At 40.5% G+C, this 21,079-nt stretch overlaps 1 protein-coding gene across 6 annotated transcripts in view; it reads left to right on the forward strand.

Annotated features, from left to right (window-relative positions):
• The window catches only part of LOC106610424 (C-type lectin domain family 4 member M), a 103,922-nt gene extending 83,567 nt beyond the window's left edge, over positions 1 to 20,355 (forward strand). For 4 of the 6 annotated variants that reach the window (XM_045716309.1, XM_045716306.1, XM_045716308.1 and 1 more), the window contains exon 6: positions 175 to 479. In XM_045716309.1, the coding sequence (XP_045572265.1) occupies positions 175 to 307 (133 nt within the window). In that variant the 3' untranslated portion in view covers positions 308 to 479. Of the gene's footprint in view, positions 1 to 174; positions 480 to 20,066 lie in introns of those variants that run through there. The other 2 variants (XM_045716307.1, XM_045716311.1) reach the window with 2 other exon arrangements.
• The last annotated feature ends 724 nt before the right edge of the window (positions 20,356 to 21,079 follow it).

The following is a 21,079-nucleotide window of genomic DNA, read 5'->3' on the forward strand; positions in this document are numbered from 1 at the left end:
GCCTGATTCTATTTGTTGTTTCTCCTACAGGTGTTGGAACAGTGGACAGTCTGATTATATGTGTTGTTTCTCCTACAGATATTGGAACAGTGGACAGCCTGATTCTATGTGTTGTTTCTCCTACAGGTATTGGAACAGTGGACAGCCTGATTCTATGTGTTGTATCTTCTACAGGTATTGGAACAGTGGAGATCCTAATGGTGGAAGAGCTGAGAACTGTGTGTATTTCTACTCCTGGACATCAGACAAAGGAGAATGGTGGGACTATGACTGTTCCTATAAATACAGATGGATCTGTGAGAAATAGGATTCCTCCTCGGTACTCTCTCAACTGCTAAATAGGATTATGATAAGTACTTTCAATCATAAACTATTTTCTGCTCATTCTGTTTACCTTGTCAAGTACATACAATATATAACAATGCAAATGTAATAATACATTGTAATAAAATAACAAAACATATGCAATAACAATACAATGAATTGATAACAGAATAACTTTTCTCTCTGTTGTTGTGGAAATTCACCACTAAGGACTCAAATTCAAAGGAAATGAATCAATCTTAATTATCACAGTTGTAGAGGTTCACTGACTCAATATAAAGCTGATGCTAATTTGTATTATTATTACTTTTTAGTTTAGTCTTCTTGCTAAATATTTTTCTTAACTCTTCTTGACCTGCACTGTTTGTTAAGGGCTTGTAAGTCAGCATTTCACGGTAAAGTCTACACTTCTTGTATTCGGAGCATGTGACTAATACAGTTTGATTTGATTTGAGACCCTTTATACTGCGACACAAACAAGTCATATAAGCACGGTTGGTTCCTGCATGAGACTGACTGATACCACACCAGGCTTCTTACCTTGAAACTGAGATACTCCTTTGGGTTCCCAGAGCAATGTTCTGGGTGTACTGGGGAATTGCATGTACAGTGATAGTGTGGATTCCTCCCATGTACAGTCAATCAGTCACTCGCATGAATCCAACCAAGATGGTTATTAGAAAAGCAGCATTATTTTATTCATACGAGTGGATAAACACAGAGAATGTCACACTCTACTGTATAATAGTTGATCTAACATGGAGTCTAGAAGGACTGTTCTCTACTGTATAATAGTTGATCTAACATGGAGTCTAGAAGGACTGTTCTCTCTGCTGTATAATAGTTGATCTAACATGGATTCTAGAAGGACTGTTCTCTCTGCTGTATAATAGTTGATCTAACATGGAGTCTAGAAGGACTGTTCTCTACTGTATAATAGTTGATCTAACATGGAGTCTAGAAGGACTGTTCTCTACTGTATAATAGTTGATCTAACATGGAGTCTAGAAGGACTGTTCTCTACTGTATAATAGTTGATCTAACATGGAGTCTAGAAGGACTGTTCTCTACTGTATAATAGTTGATCTAACATGGAGTCTAGAAGGACTGTTCTCTACTGTATAATAGTTGATCTAACATGGAGTCTAGAAGGACTGTTCTCTATTGTATAATAGTTGATCTAACATGGAGTCTAGAAGGAATGTTCTCTACTATATAATAGTTGATCTAACATGGAGTCTAGAAGGACTGTTCTCTACTGTATAATAGTTGATCTAACATGGAGTCTAGAAGGACTGTTCTCTACTGTATAATAGTTGATCTAACATGGAGTCTAGAAGGACTGTTCTCTACTGTATAATAGTTGATCTAACATGGAGTCGGACAGTTGATCTAACAGGAGTCTAGAAGGACTGTTCTCTACTGTATAATAGTTGATCTAACATGGAGTCTAGAAGGACTGTTCTATATTATATAATAGTTGATCTAACATGGAGTCTAGAAGGACTGTTCTCTACTGTATAATAGTTGATCTAACATGGAGTCTAGAAGGACTGTTCTCTACTGTATAATAGTTGATCTAACATGGAGTCTAGAAGGACTGTTCTCTACTGTATAATAGTTGATCTAACATGGAGTCTAGAAGGACTGTTCTCTACTGTATAATAGTTGATCTAACATGGAGTCTAGAAGGACTGTTCTCTACTGTATAATAGTTGATCTAACATGGAGTCTAGAAGGACTGTTCTATATTATATAATAGTTGATCTAACATGGAGTCTAGAAGGACTGTTCTCTACTGTATAATAGTTGATCTAACATGGAGTATAGAAGGACTGTTCTCTCTACTGTATAATAGCTGATCTAACATGGAGTATAGAAGGACTGTTCTCTCTGCTGTATCATATAATCTCTGACACTTTAAGACTGAAAATGTGAATGTACTATATATCAGGTTTCAGTTAAGACCCATGTGCAGACTGTGTAGAGGTAACAATGTTTATTGTAACAACTGTGGCAGGCAAACAACAGGTCAAGGCGGGCAGGGGTCGATAATCCAGAGTAGTGGGGCCAAGGTACAGGACGGCAGGCAGGCCCAGGGTCAGGTCAGGCAGAGGTCGGTAATCCAGAGTGGGGGCACAGGTACAGGACGGCAGGCAGGCTCACGCAGAGTGGTCAGGCAGGTGGGCTCGGAGTCAGGACAGGCAGGGGTCAAAACCAGGAGGGCAGAAAAAGAGAGATTGGAAAAAGCAGGCGCTGACACTAAACGCTGGTAGTCTTGAACAAACAAGATAAACTGGCACAGACAGAAACCACAGGTATAAATACCCCGGGGATAATTGGGGAATTTGGGCGACACATGGAGGGGGGTGGAGACAAGCACAAGGACAAGGTTAAACAGATCAGTGCGTGACACTATATGTGTTTTACAAACACACACACATACTTACACACACATACACACACATACACACGCACACACACACACACACATACACACGCACACACACACACACACACACATACATACACACACACACACACACAAACACACACAAAGAAACACACACACACACACATACACACACACACATACACACACAAACAAACATAACACACACACACACACACACACACACACACACACACACACACACACACACACACACACACACACAAACAAACACAGAAACAAACATGGTAAAGCAGCAACGCGCATAACCCGCCCACCTGAGAATCTGTGTTTTTCAGCCATCTATTTCCTGTGTTTCAGGTTGCAAAATCCATGTCACTTCAATGGTGATTTTAGCATTTAACCTCTTACATCTAGACGTTCCGCTAGCGGAACACCTGCTCCAATATCCAATGATAGGCGTGGCGCGAATTACAAATTCCTCAAAAATACTAAAACTTCCATTTTTCAAACATATGACTATTTTACACCATTTTAAAGACAAGACTCTCGTTAATCTAACCACACTGTCCGATTTCAAAAAGGCTTTACAACGAAAGCAAAACATTAGATTATGTCAGCAGAGTACTCAGCCAGAAATAATCAGACGCCCATTTTTCAAGCTAGCATATAATGTCACAAAAACCAAAACCACAGCTAAATGCAGCACTAACCTTTGATGATCTTCATCAGATGACACTCCTAGGACATTATGTTATACAATACATGCATGTTTTGTTCAATCAAGTTCATATTTATATCAAAAACCTGCTTTTTACATTGGTGTGTGACTTTCAGAACTAGCATTCCCACCGAACACTTCCGGTGAATTTACTAAACTACTCACGATAAACGTTCACAAAAAACATAACAATTATTTTAAGAATTATAGATACAGAACTCCTTTATGCAATCACGGTGTCAGATTTTAAAATATCTTTTAGGTGAAAGCACATTTTGCAATATACTGAGTAGATAGCCCGGCCATCACAGGCTAGCTATTTTGACACCCACCAAGTTTGGTACTCACCAAACTCAGATTTACTATAAGAAAAATTTTATTACCTTTGCTGTTCTTCGTCAGAATGCACTCCCAGGACTTCTACTTCAACAACAAATGTTGGTTTGGTTCCAAATAATCCATAGTTATATCCAAATAGCGACGTTTTGTTTGTGTGTTCAAGACACTATCCGAAGGGTAACGAAGTGTGACGCCGCGGCGGGTATCGTGACAAAAATTTTCAAAATATTCCATTACCGTACTTGAAGCAGGTTAACTTCACTAGGGTAGGGGAGCAGCAGCATTCGGAATTTTGGATGAAAAGCGTGCCCAAATTAAACTGCCTGCTACTCAGGCCCAAAAGCTAGGATATGCATATAATTGGTAGATTTGGATAGGAAACACTCTAAAGTTTCCAAAACCGTTAAAATAATGTTTGTGAGTATAACAGAACTGATTTGGCAGGTGTAAACCTGAGAAAAATCCATCCAGGAAATAGGATTTTTTAAAACTTTTTTGTAGTTTTCTATTCAATGCCATTACAGTATCCATTAACTTAGGACTCAAATTGCAGTTCCCATGCCTTCCACTAGATGTCAACAGTCTTTAGAAATTGTTTCAGGCTTGTATTCTGAAAAATGAGGGAGTAAGACCAGTCTGAATGACTGGACCCTAAAGTGTCACAGAGCTTTTTCATGCTCAATCCCGAGAGCGTGCCTTTCTTGTTTACCTTTTATATTGACGACGTTATTGTCCGGTTGAAATATTATCGATTATTTAGGCTAAAAGGATTGAATATAAACATTGTTTGACATGTTTCTATGAACTTTACGGATAGAATTTGGATTTTTTTTGTCTGCCTGTTGTGACTGCGTTTGAGCCTGTGGATTACTGAAGAAAAGGCGCAAACAAAAAATAGGTTTTTCGATATAAAGTGAGACTTTATCGAACAAAACAAACATTTATTCAGTAAATGAATGTCTACTGAGTGCAACCATATGAAGATCATCAAAGGTAAGTGATTAATTTTATCTCTATTTCTGACTTGTGTAACTCTTCTACTTGGCTGGTTACTGTTTGTAATGATTTGTTGCTGGGCGATGTTCTCAAATAATCGCATGGTATGCTTTCGCCGTAAAGCCTTTTTGAAATCTGACACCATGGGTGGATTCACAAGAAGTTCATCTTTAAACCCATGTATAACACTTGTATGTTTTCTGAATTTTTATTATGAGTATTTCTGTTTTTGAATTTGGCGCTCTGCAATTTCACTGGATGTTGGCCAGGTGGGACGCTAGCGTACACTAGTGAGGTTAACGGATTCTTCTGAACACTCTGCAACTGGATCTATAACTTTTTTGAAAAAACCCACATTTCTTTATCGATCACCAAATTATTTCTCGTAAATTACAATAGATAAATGGCTGGATCTTTTTTTCCTTACACCGTAGGTTCATGTACTTTGACGTGAAGCGGTCACATTAGCGCTATATTGCCATTTTTGACCAGAAAATGGACCCTAAATGCCCATTTGGCCAAACCTGTGTCTTTTCCATTTAGGAGAAATGGGCATGTCCAGTAAAAATGAAAAAAAATGCATGAAATTAAATGTATGCATTCACTAGTGTAAGTCACTCTGGATAAGAGCGTCTGCTAAATGACTAAAATGTAAACGTAAAATGTGATGTTTTGTCCATTTGCAATAAGTCGCCATCTGGTGGAATGTTCCGGAACAGCGGAATAATGACCAAAACTTTTAGCTTTTATAAAACGGAAATCAAATGTCAGAGAGAGATTTTATTTGATGACTTCCTGAAGATCCGGCCCTGGGGCACGACCTGAGGCCGTCGGCCTATTTTAATAATACACGCGGACGTCTAGTAATGGACCGTACATTTGCAATGTTAGGAGATACTCATCAACCATACGGGTAATGCCATCGGCGTCCCTTATGTAGGGAAGAGACTGTCCCTGTCAACCATGTTTACAAGGAGAGGATACTATAATATAATGTTGTTGGGTCTGTAACTAACAGACACTATATAGTGTCCCCTCTTCATGGTTACAGACCCAACAACATTTTATAGTATCCCCTCTTCATGGTTACAGACCCAACAACATTTTATAGTATCCCCTCTTCATGGTTCTAGACCCAACAACATTATATAGTATCCTCTCTTCATGGTTCCAGACCCAACAACATTATATAGTATCCCCTCTTCATGGTTACAGACACAACAACATTATATAGTATCCCCTCTTCATGGATCCAGACACAACAGCATTATATAGTATTCCCTCCTCATGGTTATATGTTGTGCTGTGCTCACTTGAACAGGAAGGTGGCATGCCAGTCCTTCTTGTGTGCAAAATGTTGTCATCAAATGTGCTTTCAAGACAACTGGGAACTTGAAAAAAGAAGTTGAATCGTGACGTCAGTGATCTTCAGGTCGGAGCTCAAGAAAGAGTTCCCCGTTTGGAATTCCTAGTTGGATGACTGTTCAAAACTTTTTTTCCCAGTCAGTGCAATTTTCTTTCAGAGTTCCCAGTTGTCTTGAGTTGAAGTCTAAGATTTCCCAATTCAGAGTTTCCAGTTCTACAACCATTGTGATTATTATGATTTGACCCTGCTGGTCATCTATGAATGTTTGAACATCTTGGCCATGTACTGTTATAATCTCCACCCGGCACAGCCAGAAGAGGACTGGCCACCCCTCATAGCCTGGTTCCTCTCTAGGTTTCTTCCTAGGTTTTGGCCTTTCTAGGGAGTTTTTCCTAGCCACAGTGCTTCTACATCTGCATTGCTTGCTGTTTGGGGTTTTAGGCTGCGTTTCTGTACAGCACTTTGTGACATCGGCTGATGTGAAAAGGGCTTTATAAATACATTTGATTGATTGATTGATTTTGAATGCTGCAGAAGTCATGCTGGATTAACATATTAATAATAATAGTCAACCTTTTCTTGCCTGTGTTGTCGCAAGTGAATGTTTATCTTTTAAAGCTTGGAAAAGAGATCATTTCAGACAGATGTTTTAATTCCTTAAACCCAGAGTTGGAGCAAATACTCTCTCCACCGAATAGCAGGCAGGAGAAGCAAAATATTGATTGTTTAGCAACGCTTGTAGTTAGCCACTGATTGTTGAATTTGTGATTTTCCTGACTTGTTGTGTAATGTTTATGTCCAATGGTGATGAGCACCAATACCTTATATCTATAATCTATCTACATATGACAAGGATTGAAAAGGATTTGCCAGTAGATTGTCGATGTGATTCATGATGATGACTGCTTGTGTTGCTTGCTAGCTAAGATTTTATAAGTAACATGATCAGTCCAATCACAGCTACGGTAGATATAACGTGATTTGACGTCATTTTATCTGTGGCAAAAGACCTTGAGCCTTCTTGTACGGTCACTTCTAATGTAAATCTATGGCAGAACCCAAGAGGGCTTGAACTGTGTATCTCTCCCTGTAGATTCATAGTGTCCCCATGAGTGACAGAACACTGAGCCAATCACGGCGCAACTACAGAGATTACCATTGGATACGCTCTGTATTTTCCGCTGGCTGCCCCTCCACCACAGAAAGCACAGAGCTGGTCTGAAACACCTACATTTTGGAGCTGCCTTACTCAACAAAGAGACCATGTTTGTGTGCGGCTTTGTTAACTCAATATATATATATATATTTACATTGTTTGAAAACTATGTGACATCAACTAACGGCAAAATAACATGCAAAACATTTTTTATCATTTATTATAAAAATGTTTTTTTTTTTTTGCTAATCAGGTGAGGCCCTGAATGACTGGTCGCCACTACTCTGGATTGATCCATTTCATTTTAGTAACGAGACTCTTTCTTGCTTGTGCCTGTCGTTTTTTCACGTTAACGTTACGACCATGAACATTCTTGTAATGACCTGTCAAAGGCTACATTTTAGTCTGGGATTTAACGCACCGTCTCGACACTTTCATCATGAGAAAGAGAAGAAAGATAACTTTATTTTGATCAATGTTCATTTTTTTGGGGGGTGGAGATGAAAAAATATATAATTTAATACGACTGAAGTGTTTACAAACTAGATGAGCTGAAATGAAAGCAACTTCTGACAACGAACACTCAGATTATAGTCACATTACGTCTCATCTCGAAAACAATGTACAGTATGTTTAGATAGGTGTAGTCTGGAGCCAGGCTTGTTGATTTATAATCTGAGGATATCCTGCAATTGAGGAAGTTCTAATTACGCTGGCCCGGGTTGAACTGGACAATGGGCCGTCACATCATCTGGCGACAGCGGGGAGGGAGGAGCGCTTTATCTAAAATCAAACTTTAATCTGCGCCCATCGCTCATGTTGTCAACAAGGCATCTTCAAGAAACATACAACATCTCTTTTCCATGAAATAAATGTTTTAATTTTCAAACTAGATTTCATTGGGAAGGTTGATAAATCCTTTATATCAAAAGCAGTCACTTAATTTGCATGTGAAAACACAGAATCCTACTCATTACTCCACTTGCATATCTACGTCACTTTCGTTTTGAGTCAACTTCGCAGTCGGCAAGAGCAGAACGCCTGGCTCACACCAGGGTGGCAGCCCGCCTCCAAAACGAGTCACTTTCCCCCCGGTTCAAACTCTTCTTACCGGGGTAACCCGGGCCAGATAAACAAAACCCCTCACTGACATAATTGTTTACGCAAGAGAACATGACAACACAGTAATTAATGAAACGACACAGGTGACTGTAAATAGGGTAGACAGATCAAGTGTTTGATGATTGGAGCCCTGGTCCAACCTTTATGTTAATGTATTCATATATGCAAATACACCAGATGCATTTATGCAAATGAGGCACATATAATTTTCTTTCCTTAAAAAAATTCAATATACCTGATACAATAACAACATGTATATATATATATATATATATATGAGTGCATTCTTACAATATATATTTTTTTAAATTGTACAATAAAATTGTACAGTAAAACCTGAATTCACACCAAAATCTCTGAATTCCATTCATTATTGGTCCGTTCCAGTAAAATATTTTGCCCAAACACTAGGCATTCCCTGGAGCTGTTGTCAGAGGACAAACTAGGGTCCCCCAGCCACATCATAATTCACACGGACACAAACAACCTGAGGGCCCAGCAGGAATGGGTGGCAACAGCATTCAAATGAGTGATTAAAAAATCTTCTACTTTCCCCAACACACAAGTAGTTATCTCCATCCTGCTACCATGAAAATACTTTCACGATGCCACCTTACAATGCGTGAATGCAAGCATTTCGCGAGACTCTGCCTCAAAACCTAATGTCTACCTGGCCCACCACTCCACTCTGGACTTGAACAGCCTTTGCAATCAGGTCCACCTCTACAAGGCAGTAATCCCAACGTTTGCCAGGACCCTGAAGGACGTCAACCTCAACCTCAACCGTAGCCCCAGCACGTCACACAGGAGCAACAGAGCAACGGGGAAAATCAAATCAAATCAAATGTATTGGTCACATACACATGGTTAGCAGATGTTCATGTGAGTGTAGCGAAATGCTTGTGCTTCTAGTTCCGACCATGCAGTAATATCTAACAAGTAATATAACCTAACAATTTCACAACAACTACCTAATACACACAAGTGTAAAGGAATGAATACGAATTTGTTCATAAAAATATATAAATGAGTGATGGCCGAACGGCATAGGCAAGATGCAGTAGATGGTATAGAGTACAGTATATACATATGAGATGAGCAATGTAGTGTATGAGAACATTATATAAAGTGGCATTGTTTAAAGTGGCTAGTGATACATTTAATTACATCAATTTTACCATTATTAAAGTGGGTGGAGTATAGTCAGTATGTTGGCAGTATGTTGGCAGCAGCGTGACACCCTCCCAGACATGCAAAACTCCCTCCTGAAGGACCTGCACCGATAGAACCCACTCCAAGAGGACCTACACCCAGACCAGAGCATCACCAGCCACACCCCAACAAGCTAAGACCACCCCAAGCAAACCCTGGCCACACTCTATATAGCCCCCCCATATTAGACCTGTGCCCTTCCTGTCCACCCCATGCCCCCTGCGGCAAGGACCTCAACAGGCCTTTGGCCTAAAGAGCAGGAACCCAGACTTCATTAAATTAATTGGAAATAAGGACATTGTCATCCCACAAGAAACATGTTAGAAAGGAGACAAACCCACTGGTTGCCCTCTAGGTTACAGAGAGCTGGTAGTCCCATCCACCAAACTACCAGGTGTGAAACAAGGAAGAGACTCAGGGGGTATGCTAATTTGGTATAGATTAGACCTAACCCAATCTATTATTAGTCAAAACAGGAACATTTTACATCTGGCTATAAATTCAAAAGGAAATGATCTCAACAGAGAAAAAAGTCCTCATGTGTGACACCTTTATCCCCCCCTCAGACACACCCCTTATTACTGGTGAAGGAAGGTAGGAATTACACACAGGACTCCTCAGACACACCCCTTATTACTGGTGAAGGAAGGTAGGAATTACACACAGGACTCCCCAGACACACCCCTTATTACTGGTGAAGGAAGGTAGGAATTACACACAGGACTCCTCAGACACACCCCTTATTACTGGTGAAGGAAGGTAGGAATTACACACAGGACTCCCCAGACACACCCCTTATTACTGGTGAAGGAAGGTAGGAATTACACACAGGACTCCTCAGACACTCCCCTTATTACTGGTGAAGGAAGGTAGGAATTATACACAGGACTCCCCAGACACACCCCTTATTACTGGTGAAGGAAGGTAGGAATTACACACAGGACTCCTCAGACACTCCCCTTATTACTGGTGAAGGAAGGTAGGAATTATACACAGGACTCCTCAGACACACCCCTTATTACTGGTGAAGGAAGGGAGGAATTACACACAGGACTCCTCAGACACACCCCTTATTACTGGTGAAGGAAGGTAGGAATTACACACAGGACTCCCCAGACACACCCCTTATTACTGGTGAAGGAAGGGAGGAATTACACACAGGACTCCTCAGACACACCCCTTATTACTGGTGAATGAAGGGAGGAATTACACACAGGACTCCTCAGACACACCCCTTATTACTGGTGAAGGAAGGTAGGATATTACACACAGGACTCCTCAGACACAGCCCTTTGGAGAAGTGAAGTGCTCTAATCCGAGCCAGGTCTTATGCAAATGATCAACATGCAAGTTACAGTAAGTCGTTTGCCTTTTTTCCAGTAAGAAGCACGTGACACGCTGACTCTCACACAGAGCTGTTGTTACACCCATTCACACTTCTGTTCTTATGAACAGATGACACCCATTCACACTTCTGTGCTTAGTTACACCATACTGTCCTCTGATAAACAGATAGTTGGTAGAGTAGTGTGCAGGAGTTACTGTCTGTCCACTTGTTTTGATGTAGATAGAGAATGAGGAAGAGGGAAGGAGAAGAAGTGAGAGTAAATGTAGTCTCTCTCTGAAAAATAAATGGTTTAAATTACTAACAGTATAAAACAATAGACTTCTCTGCTGTTTAGGCCCTGCAGCTATAACGTTGTAGCAGTATGAAGAGTTAGACTAGACTTCTCTGCTGTTTATGCCCTGCAGCTATCACGTTGTAGCAGTATGAAGAGTTAGACTAGACTTCTCTGCTGTTTATGTCCTGCAGCTATCATGTTGTAGCAGTATGAAGAGTTGAGACCTAACTTCTCTGCTGTTTATGTCCTGCAGCTATCATGTTGTAGCAGTTTGAAGAGTTAGACCTAACTTCTCTGCTGTTTATGTCCTGCACCTATCACGTTGTAGCGGTATGAAACTTTAGGCTAAACTTCTCTGCTGTGTGGGGAGACAGACAGAGTGGGGGGAAGAGAGAGGGAGATACAGAAAGAGACACAGCTAGGCAGATATGGAAGGAGAGAGATGGAGAGAGACAGATAAAATATTTGTGACCTTAGTCTTTTAGACACCCCTCCCTCCCCGGAAGAGGAGAGGTGTGAGTAAACATCTCTGAATAACTATTCTCTCTGGTGTCCATGTCACAACAGGATACAATAAATGTAGACCACAGGCCCTCTCTGAGAAAGACAGAGACATCACTGAATAACAATTCTCTCTGGTGTCCATGTCACACAGGAGACAGTAAATGTAGACCTCAGGCCCTCTCTGAGAAAGACAGAGACATGTCTGAATAACTATTCTCTCTGGTGTCCATGTCACACAGGATACAGTAAATGAAGACCTCAGGCCCTCTCTGAGAAAGATAGAGACATCTCTGAATAAGTATTCTCTCTGGTGTCCATGTCACACAGGAGACCGTATAGAATGATAAAACTCTACATGGTCATTGATGGACGACCACAGAGGGCCAGACTCAGTCCTGGGAACCCCAAGAGGTGCATGTTTTAGTTCTTGCCACAACACTACAAAGATAATAATTAACTCTTCATCATCAAGCTGTGATTAGTAGAATCCACTGTGTAGTGATACGTAACCTCTCAGAACTACAGTCATGCTCTGTGATGTGTGTGTGAATTCACAGGGTCCCATTTTACTCCATGTAAATATATTGTCACTTCAATGCTTTAATCACATGTTAAAATGTATTTACACTGTGGTAAACTAAACTAATATAAACTAAATATACAAACTAATCTACACTGTGGGAAACAAACATGGTTCTCAGAAAACAAGTCTGGAGTCACATGGTGGTGGTTAGTGTCATACTATTGGTTAGACAGTTTTCCCTTTAATGAGGTTGACAGTTAAAACTGTCTCTTACATTAGACTGAGTCACACAGAGGCTCCAGCTGTGCAGAGAACAGACACAAACCTACAACTGAGTTAACAGCAGACTTTACAACAGTAGAAGTTACAACAGTAGAAGTTACAACAGTAGATGTTACAACAGTAGAAGTTACAGCAGTAGAAGTTACAGCAGTAGAAGTTACAGCAGTAGAAGTTACAACAGTAGAAGTTACAGCAGTAGAAGTTACAGCAGTAGAAGTTACAACAGTAGAAGGTACAACAGTAGAAGGTACAACAGTAGAAGTTACAGCAGTAGAAGTTACAACAGTAGAAGTTACAGCAGTAGAAGTTACAGCAGTAGAAGTTACAACAGTAGAAGGTACAGTAGTAGAAGTTACAGCAGTATAAGTTACAACTGAGATAACAGCAGAGTTTACAACAGGAGAAGTTACAGCAGTAGAAGTTACAGTAGTAGAAGTTACTTCATTTGAGCACAGTTGTGTAAAGATGTCAGAGGAAATCTATGAAAACAGAGATGGATTTAAAGGGAAAAAACCAGATGAGACCATGAATATTGATGATCATATACCCATCAACAAAAGACCCATCATGCCCTGCAAGAAGGATGGAGTTGGTGATCAACATTCAGGTAACAGTTTATCCTGGTATAGTGCTGACACACACACACACACACACACACACACACACACACACACACACACACACACACACACACACACACACACACACACACACACACACACACACACACACACACACACAGCCGTGAGTCTTTGGGTGAGTCTCTAAGAGCTTTGTACACCTGGACTGTACAATATTTGCCAATTCTTCTTTCAAAATTCTTGAATCTCTTTCAAATTGATTGTTGATCATTGCTAGACAACCATTTTCAAGTCTTACAATCAGACTTAGGACAGCTGTTACTTGGCCAATCAGAAACATTCATTGTCTACTTGGTAAGAAACTCCAATGTGTATTTGGCCTTTAGTTTTAGGTTATTTTCCTGCTGAAAGGTGAATTCACCTCTCAGTGTTTGGTGGAAAGCAAACTGAAGCAGGTTTTCCTCTAGGATTTTGCCTGTTCTTAGCTCCATTCTGGTAATTTGTTATCCTGAAAAACTCTCCAGTCCTTAACGATTAGTGGCACCCCCATAAAAATCACCATTGGCCTCATTGTGAAATCCCTGAGTTGTTTCATTCCTTTCTGGTAAATGAGTTAGAAAGGACCCCTGTATCTTTGTAGTGACTGGGTGTTTATGTTTAGTTTTTACCAATAGGTGCCCTTCTTTGCGAGGCGTTGGAAAACCACCCTGCTCTTTGCTTGTTTAAATATGTGCTTGAAATTCACTGCTTGACTGATGGATGTTACAGATAATTCTATGTGTGGGGTACAGAGATGAGGTAGTCATTTTAAATATAATGTTAATGCTTAGCCTAACCCTAACCCTAACCCTAACCCCAACCCTAACACCAACCCTACAATGGTTGCGTGGAAATTGAATTAACATAATACAAAAATCGCCATCAACATCCTTCAGTTTTAGAAAGAGATATCTGCTTGTTGCATGGGCCACATCTCAATCCACTGCATCCGCCCTTCCGCATCTGTGGTGGAAGGTGGCAGAGCTAGAGGGGTGTTTGTCAGACCATGAGACATGCTGAAAATCGGATCTTCTCACAAAATCGTATGTAGCATCTGAACGGTTTGGCCTACAAACTATTATAACCACTCTATTGAAAGATGAGACTCTCACAAACGTGATGGGGTTCTCCATTTAGGACGTCTACAAGCCTCACAAGACTCTGAAGGTCCCCAGTACCAGTTTAAAACATTTATGGACGTATATATGGAGATAGTTTAGTGCCTAAAATAAGGGGATAAATACATGTAAAAAATATTAATAAAATGTTTCCTGATCTTCTCTATTACATTTCTTAGACACTTCAGAACTTCCATTTGATATTTTGGGGGAATTTCTGTTGTTCCATGTAGTGAATCTGTTATTCAATGTGTTTCTATTGGCTAATAGCGGAAATGACTATCTGTTGTTCCATGTAGTGAAAATATTATTCAATGCATTTCTATTGGCTAATAGCAAAAATGCCAAATTCAATGTTCCATCCATAGGGGTGGGGTTTCCACGTCACCACGTTCAATACCCAAACACGAACACAAAGCACAACTAGAATACAAATGGGGAATTCATTAGGGAAATTTGAACACTGTGGGAAAAGGGGGGAATTCCGCAATCAGTTCACAATCCACAATCCGTTCTCGTTGTCCGTTCTGTTCTCCTGGTGTAATCCTAAAACTCAGGTCCTCAGCCAAACCGGTTCGGTACACAGTGGAGGTAATCAGACAGTCCAGGTCACAACGGGTAATCACACAGATAATTCTCTCTTTGCTCACACTCTCCATAACACACGTTTCCCTCACAGTCCTTCCTCCGTTTGTGCAGCCCACTTCCTCTTTTATCCACAAACACTCCCTGGCTTAACCTGTTTGGGCTAGGGGGCAGTATTGAGAATTTTGGAAAAAATATGTGCCCATTTTTAACTGCCTCCTACACCAACTCAGAAGCTAGAATATGCATATTATTGTTCAGGTTTGGATAGAAAATACCCTAAAGTTTCTAAAACTGTTTGAATGGTGTCTGTGAGTATAACAGAACTCCTATAGCAGGCAAAAACCTGACAAGGTTTCATGCAGGAAGTGGCCTGTCTGACAAGGAGTCGTGCGTCTTGCATCTGTTTATTGAAAAGTAAGGATCTTAGCTGTAACGTGAAATTCCCAGGGCTCCAATAGGCTCTCAGGACGCGGGAAAATCATGAAGGTTGACGAGGCAGCCTCAGGCTGAAACAGATTATCATCTTATTCAAGTGTCCCATTAGGTGACAATGGAGTGAGGCGCGTGCGCGATTAGCCCCCGTGGAGTATTTTAATTCGGCTGTTTAGTTTATTGCAGATTCCCGGTCGGAATATTATCGCTTTTCTACGAGATAAATGGCATAAAAATTGGTTTTAAACAGCGGTTGACATGCTTCTAAGTACGGTAATGGAATATTTAGACATTTTTTGTCACGCCATGCGCTATGCTCGTGACCGTGGATTACCATTCTGATAGTGTCTAGAACTCACGAACAAAACGTCGCTGTTTGGATATAATGATGGATTATTTGGGACCAAACCTACATTTGTTATTGAAGAAGAAGTCCTGGGACTGCATTCTGACGAAGAACAAGAAAGGTAAGAACATTTTTCTTATAGGAAATGTGATTTTGGTGAAGGCTGAACTGCGTGGGTGTCTAAATAACTAGCCCTGTGATGCCGGGCTATGTACTTAGAATATTGCAAAATGTGCTTCATTGAAAAATGGGTGTCTGATTATTTCTGGCTTGGTACTCTGCTGACATAATCTAATGTTTTGCTTTCGTTGTAAAGCCTTTTTGAAATCGGACAGTGTGGTTAGATTAACGAGAGTCTTGTCTTTAAATAGCTGTAAAATAGTCATATGTTTGAGAAATTGAAGTAATAGGATTTTTAAGGTTTTGAAAATCGCGCCACAGGCTGCAAGTGGCTGTTACGTAGGTGGGACGAATTCGTCCCGCCTAGCCCAGAGAGGTTAACAACCCATAGGCTTGCCTCGTTGGGGCAGGAAGTCCATATAGGTCTCGGGGGTAGAGCCAGCGGGCTGCAAGATATCTCCCTTCAATCACCCTTCCCTGCTGTCTGCCACAACACGCAATTTTGACTTCTTATTCCTCTTTGTAATTCACTGTGTATTTATTCCTTGTATCACTATTTGAAATGTTGTATCTTTAACTCTGCATTGTTGGAAAAGGATCCGTAAGTCAGCATTTCACTATTAGCATATCACGTTTCAGGGAAGATCCAGATGCAAATAATGTCGAAGTAACAAAAGTTTATTACTAGAACAGGGGGCAGGCAAAACGACGGTCAAGGACAGGCAGAGGTCAGTAATCCAGATCAGGGTCCAAAAGGTACAGAACGGCAGGCAGTCTCGGGGTCAGGGCAGGCAGAGGTCAATAATCCAGGGTGGTGTGACAAGGTACAGAAATGACAGGCAGGCTCAGGGTCAGGGCAGGCAGAATGGTAAAAACCGGGAAATCTAGAAAAGAGGAACTAGAAACAGACAGGAGGAGCAAGTGTAAAAACGCTGGTAGGGTTTACGAATGAAAAGAACTGGCAAAGACAAACAGAGAACGCAGGTATAAATACACTGGGGATAATGAGGAAGATAGGCGACTCCTGGAGGGGGGTTGAGACAAGCACAAAGACAGGTGAAACAGATTCCGGTGTGACAAGCATATGTTTACGAAGCATATGACAAATAAAATGTGGATTAAAATATGTTCCACTACTCATTTTGGGTGCCTGAACTCTGCAATATGTTAAAGCCAATATTCTGTAAGAGGTTTTGGAACTCAAGCAGAATAAAATGTGAGGTGCCGGAACTCAGTTCTGGTGTTCTGTCCCTTGTCAAGCTTGTGTACTTCCCTCACTGATTCAAACAGCAAATGGACACAAAAGCAGACGGGGCTGCTGTGTGTTCTCCTACTGGCTGGGATCATAGGCCTCTTACTCTACCGTGAGTTGATATGTTCTCACTCAAACATTCTTCATCATCAGTGGTGTAACAACCAGGGTTCAATTACATTTACATTCCAGTCAATTCAATTCAGAGAGTACACCAAATTCCAATTCCACATTTTCATGATTTGAAAAGCATTGAAGATATTTGGAATTCAATTAGAATTCCAGTGTACTTCCTGAATTGACTGGAATTGAAATGCAACTGACCCCAACCTTGGTAATGTCTGATTAACTTTTCCACTGTTACCTTGTTCATTGATCGTATTATTTCACAGAGAGAAACCAATTGACCAGCTCCAACACCATGACCAAAGAGAGATACCAGTTACAGATCAGCGGAAACAACCTGACTGAAGAGAGAGACCAGCTACAGACTAGCAACAACACGCTGACCAAAGAGAGAGACCAGCAACAGACCATCGACAACACTCTGATCAAAGAGAGAGACCAGATACAGACCAGATACAACAACCTGACCAAAGAGAGAGACCAGCTACAGACCAGATACAACACCCTGACCGAAGAGAGAGACCAGCTACAGACCAGCTACAACACACTGACCGAAGAGAGAGACCAGCTACAGAAAGAGACAGAACGTCTGAAACAATCTTTAGTTGAGAAAGGTGAGTCAAATAGTCTCATGACTGTTCTGTTTGACAGTCTCTGTATCAGTTCACATGTCACTAACAGACAGGAATTTAACTTATATTAAATGTAAAATGTGAGAAAAAAACTATAACTTCCAAACCGTCCATTAGCTAGTGTCTTCCTTGAGTGTTTGATTGATACTTAATTCAATGTTGTATTAAAGTGACTAATGCAAGAAATGTTCAACTTACAGTGTGTCCTCAAGGATGGAAGAAGCTTGGTAGCAGTTGTTACTACGTCTCTACTGAGTCCAAATCCTGGGAGGAGAGCAGACAGGACTGCAGAAATAGAGGAGCAGACCTGGTGGTCATCAACAGCCAAGAGAAACAGGTGTGTGTGTGTGTGGTATAGAGAAAAAAGGGAGAGAGAGAGAGAGAGAGAGCAGTAATGGGTATGTTTTAACCTCTTACATCTAGACGTTCCGCTAGCGGAACACCTGCTCCAATATCCAATGATAGGCGTGGCGCGAATTACAAATTGCTCAAAAATACAAAAACTTCAATTTTTCAAACATATGACTATTTCACAGCATTTTAAAGACAAGACTCTCCTTTATCTAACCACACTGTCCGATTTCAAAAAGGCTTTACAGCGAAAGAAAAACATTAGATTATGTCAGCAGAGTGCCCAGCCAGAAATAATCACACAGCCATTTTTCAAGCTAGCATATAATGTCACAAAAACCCAGAAGACAGCTAAATGCAGCACTAACCTTTGATGATCTTCATCAGATGACACACCTAGGACATTATGTTATACAATACATGCATGTTTTGTTCAATCAAGTTCATATTTATATCAAAAAACAGCTTTTTACATTAGCATGTGACGTTCAGAACTAGCATACCCCCCGCAAACTTCCGGGGAATTTACTAACAATTTACTAAATTACTCACGATAAACGTTCACAAAAAGCATAACAATTATTTTAAGAATTATAGATACATTACTCCTATTTGCACTCGATATGTCCGATTTTAAAATAGCTTTTTGGTGAAAGCACATTTTGCAATATTCTAAGTACATAGCCCAGCCATCACGGGCTAGCTATTTAGACACCCGGCAAGTTTAGCCTTCACCAAAATCAGATTTACTATTATAAAAGTTTGATTACCTTTTGTTGTCTTCGTCAGAATGCACTCCCAGGACTGCTACTTCAATAACAAATGTTGGTTTGGTCCAAAATAATCCATCGTTATATCCGAATAGCGGCGTTTTCTTCGTGCGTCCCAGACACTATCCGAATGGTAAAGAAGGGTCGCGCGCATGGCACAATTCGTGACAAAAAATGTCTAAATATTCCATTACCGTACTTCGAAGCATGTCAACTGCTGTTTAAAATACATTTTTATGCAATTTATCTCGTAAAAAAGCGATAATATTCCGACCGGGAATCTCCTTTTCGGCAAACAGAGGAAAAATCACAAAGACGGGGGCGGCCAGTGCACGCGCCTAAGCCCACTGTCCCTTGATCGGCCACTTGAGAAAGGCGATAATGTGTTTCAGCCTGGGGCTGGGATGACGACATTCAGGTTTTTCCCGGGCTCTGAGCGCCCATGGAAGACGTAGGAAGTGTCACGTTAGAGCAGAGATCCTTTGTAAAAGATAGAGATGGCAAAGAAGTTCAAGAAATGATCAGACAGGCCACTTCCTGTAAAGGAATCTCTCAGGTTTTGACCTGCCATTTGAGTTCTGTTATACTCACAGACACCATTCAAACAGTTTTAGAAACTTTGGAGTGTTTTCTATCCAAAGCCAATAATTATATGCATATTCTAGTTACTGGGCAGGAGTAGTAACCAGATTAAATCGGGTACGTTTTTTATCCAGCCATGAAAATACTGCCCCCTAGCCATAACAGGTTAACAATGTTGTCTCTCTCCCACTACTACAGACATTGGTCAATTGGTTATGTGGACGGAAGAACTATGTCTAGATTGGTCTGACTGACTCTGTTTCTGAGGGGACCTGGAAATGGGTGGACGACACACCACTGACCACAAAGTAAGACATTCATGAATTATGTTTCACTATGACATCACTGTCTGGAGTAGTAGGTTCAGAGTGGACAGCCTGATTCTATGTGTTGTTTCTCCTACAGGTATTGGATCAGTGGACAGTCTGATTCTATGTGTTGTTTCTCCTACAGGTATTGGAACAGTGGACAGCCTGATTCTATGTGTTGTTTCTTCCACAGTTATTGGAACAGTGGACAGCCTGATTCTATGTGTTGTTTCTACTACAGGTATTGGAACAGTGGAGAGCCTAATGGTGGAAGAGCTGAGAACTGTGTGTATTTCTACTCCTGGACATCAGACAATGGAGAATGGTGGGACTATGACTGTTCCTATAAATACAGATGGATCTGTGAGAAATAGGATTCCTCCTCGGTACTCTCTCAACTGCTAAATAGGATTATGATAAGTACTTTCAATCATAAACTATTTTCTGCTCATTCTGTTTACCTTGTCAAGTACATACAATATATAACAATGCAAATGTAATAATACATTGTAATAAAATAACAAAACATACAATACAATGAATTGATAACAGAATAACTTTTCTCTCTGTTGTTGTGGAAATTCACCACTAAGGACTCAAATTCAAAGGAAATGAATCAATCTTAATTATCACAGTTGTAGAGGTTCACTGACTCAATATAAAGTTGATGCTAATTTGTATTATTATTACTTTTTAGTTTAGTCTTCTTGCTAAATATTTTTCTTAACTCTTCTTGACCTGCACTGTTTGTTAAGGGCTTGTAAGTCAGCATTTCACGGTAAAGTCTACACTTCTTGTATTCGGAGCATGTGACTAATACAGTTTGATTTGATTTGAGACCCTTTATACTGCGACACAAACAAGTCATATAAGCACGGTTGGTTCCTGCATGAGACTGACTGATACCACACCAGGCTTCTTACCTTGAAACTGAGATACTCCTTTGGGTTCCCAGAGCAATGTTCTGGGTGTACTGGGGAATTGCATGTACAGTGATAGTGTGGATTCCTCCCATGTACAGTCAATCAGTCACTCGCATGAATCCAACCAAGATGGTTATTAGAAAAGCAGCATTATTTTATTCATACGAGTGGATAAACACAGAGAATGTCACACTCTACTGTATAATAGTTGATCTAACATGGAGTCTAGAAGGACTGTTCTCTACTGTATAATAGTTGATCTAACATGGAGTCTAGAAGGACTGTTCTCTACTGTATAATAGTTGATCTAACATGGAGTCTAGAAGGACTG

This window comes from Salmo salar, chromosome ssa04 (genome assembly GCF_905237065.1).
Source record: "Salmo salar chromosome ssa04, Ssal_v3.1, whole genome shotgun sequence".
Lineage (NCBI taxonomy): Eukaryota > Metazoa > Chordata > Actinopteri > Salmoniformes > Salmonidae > Salmo > Salmo salar.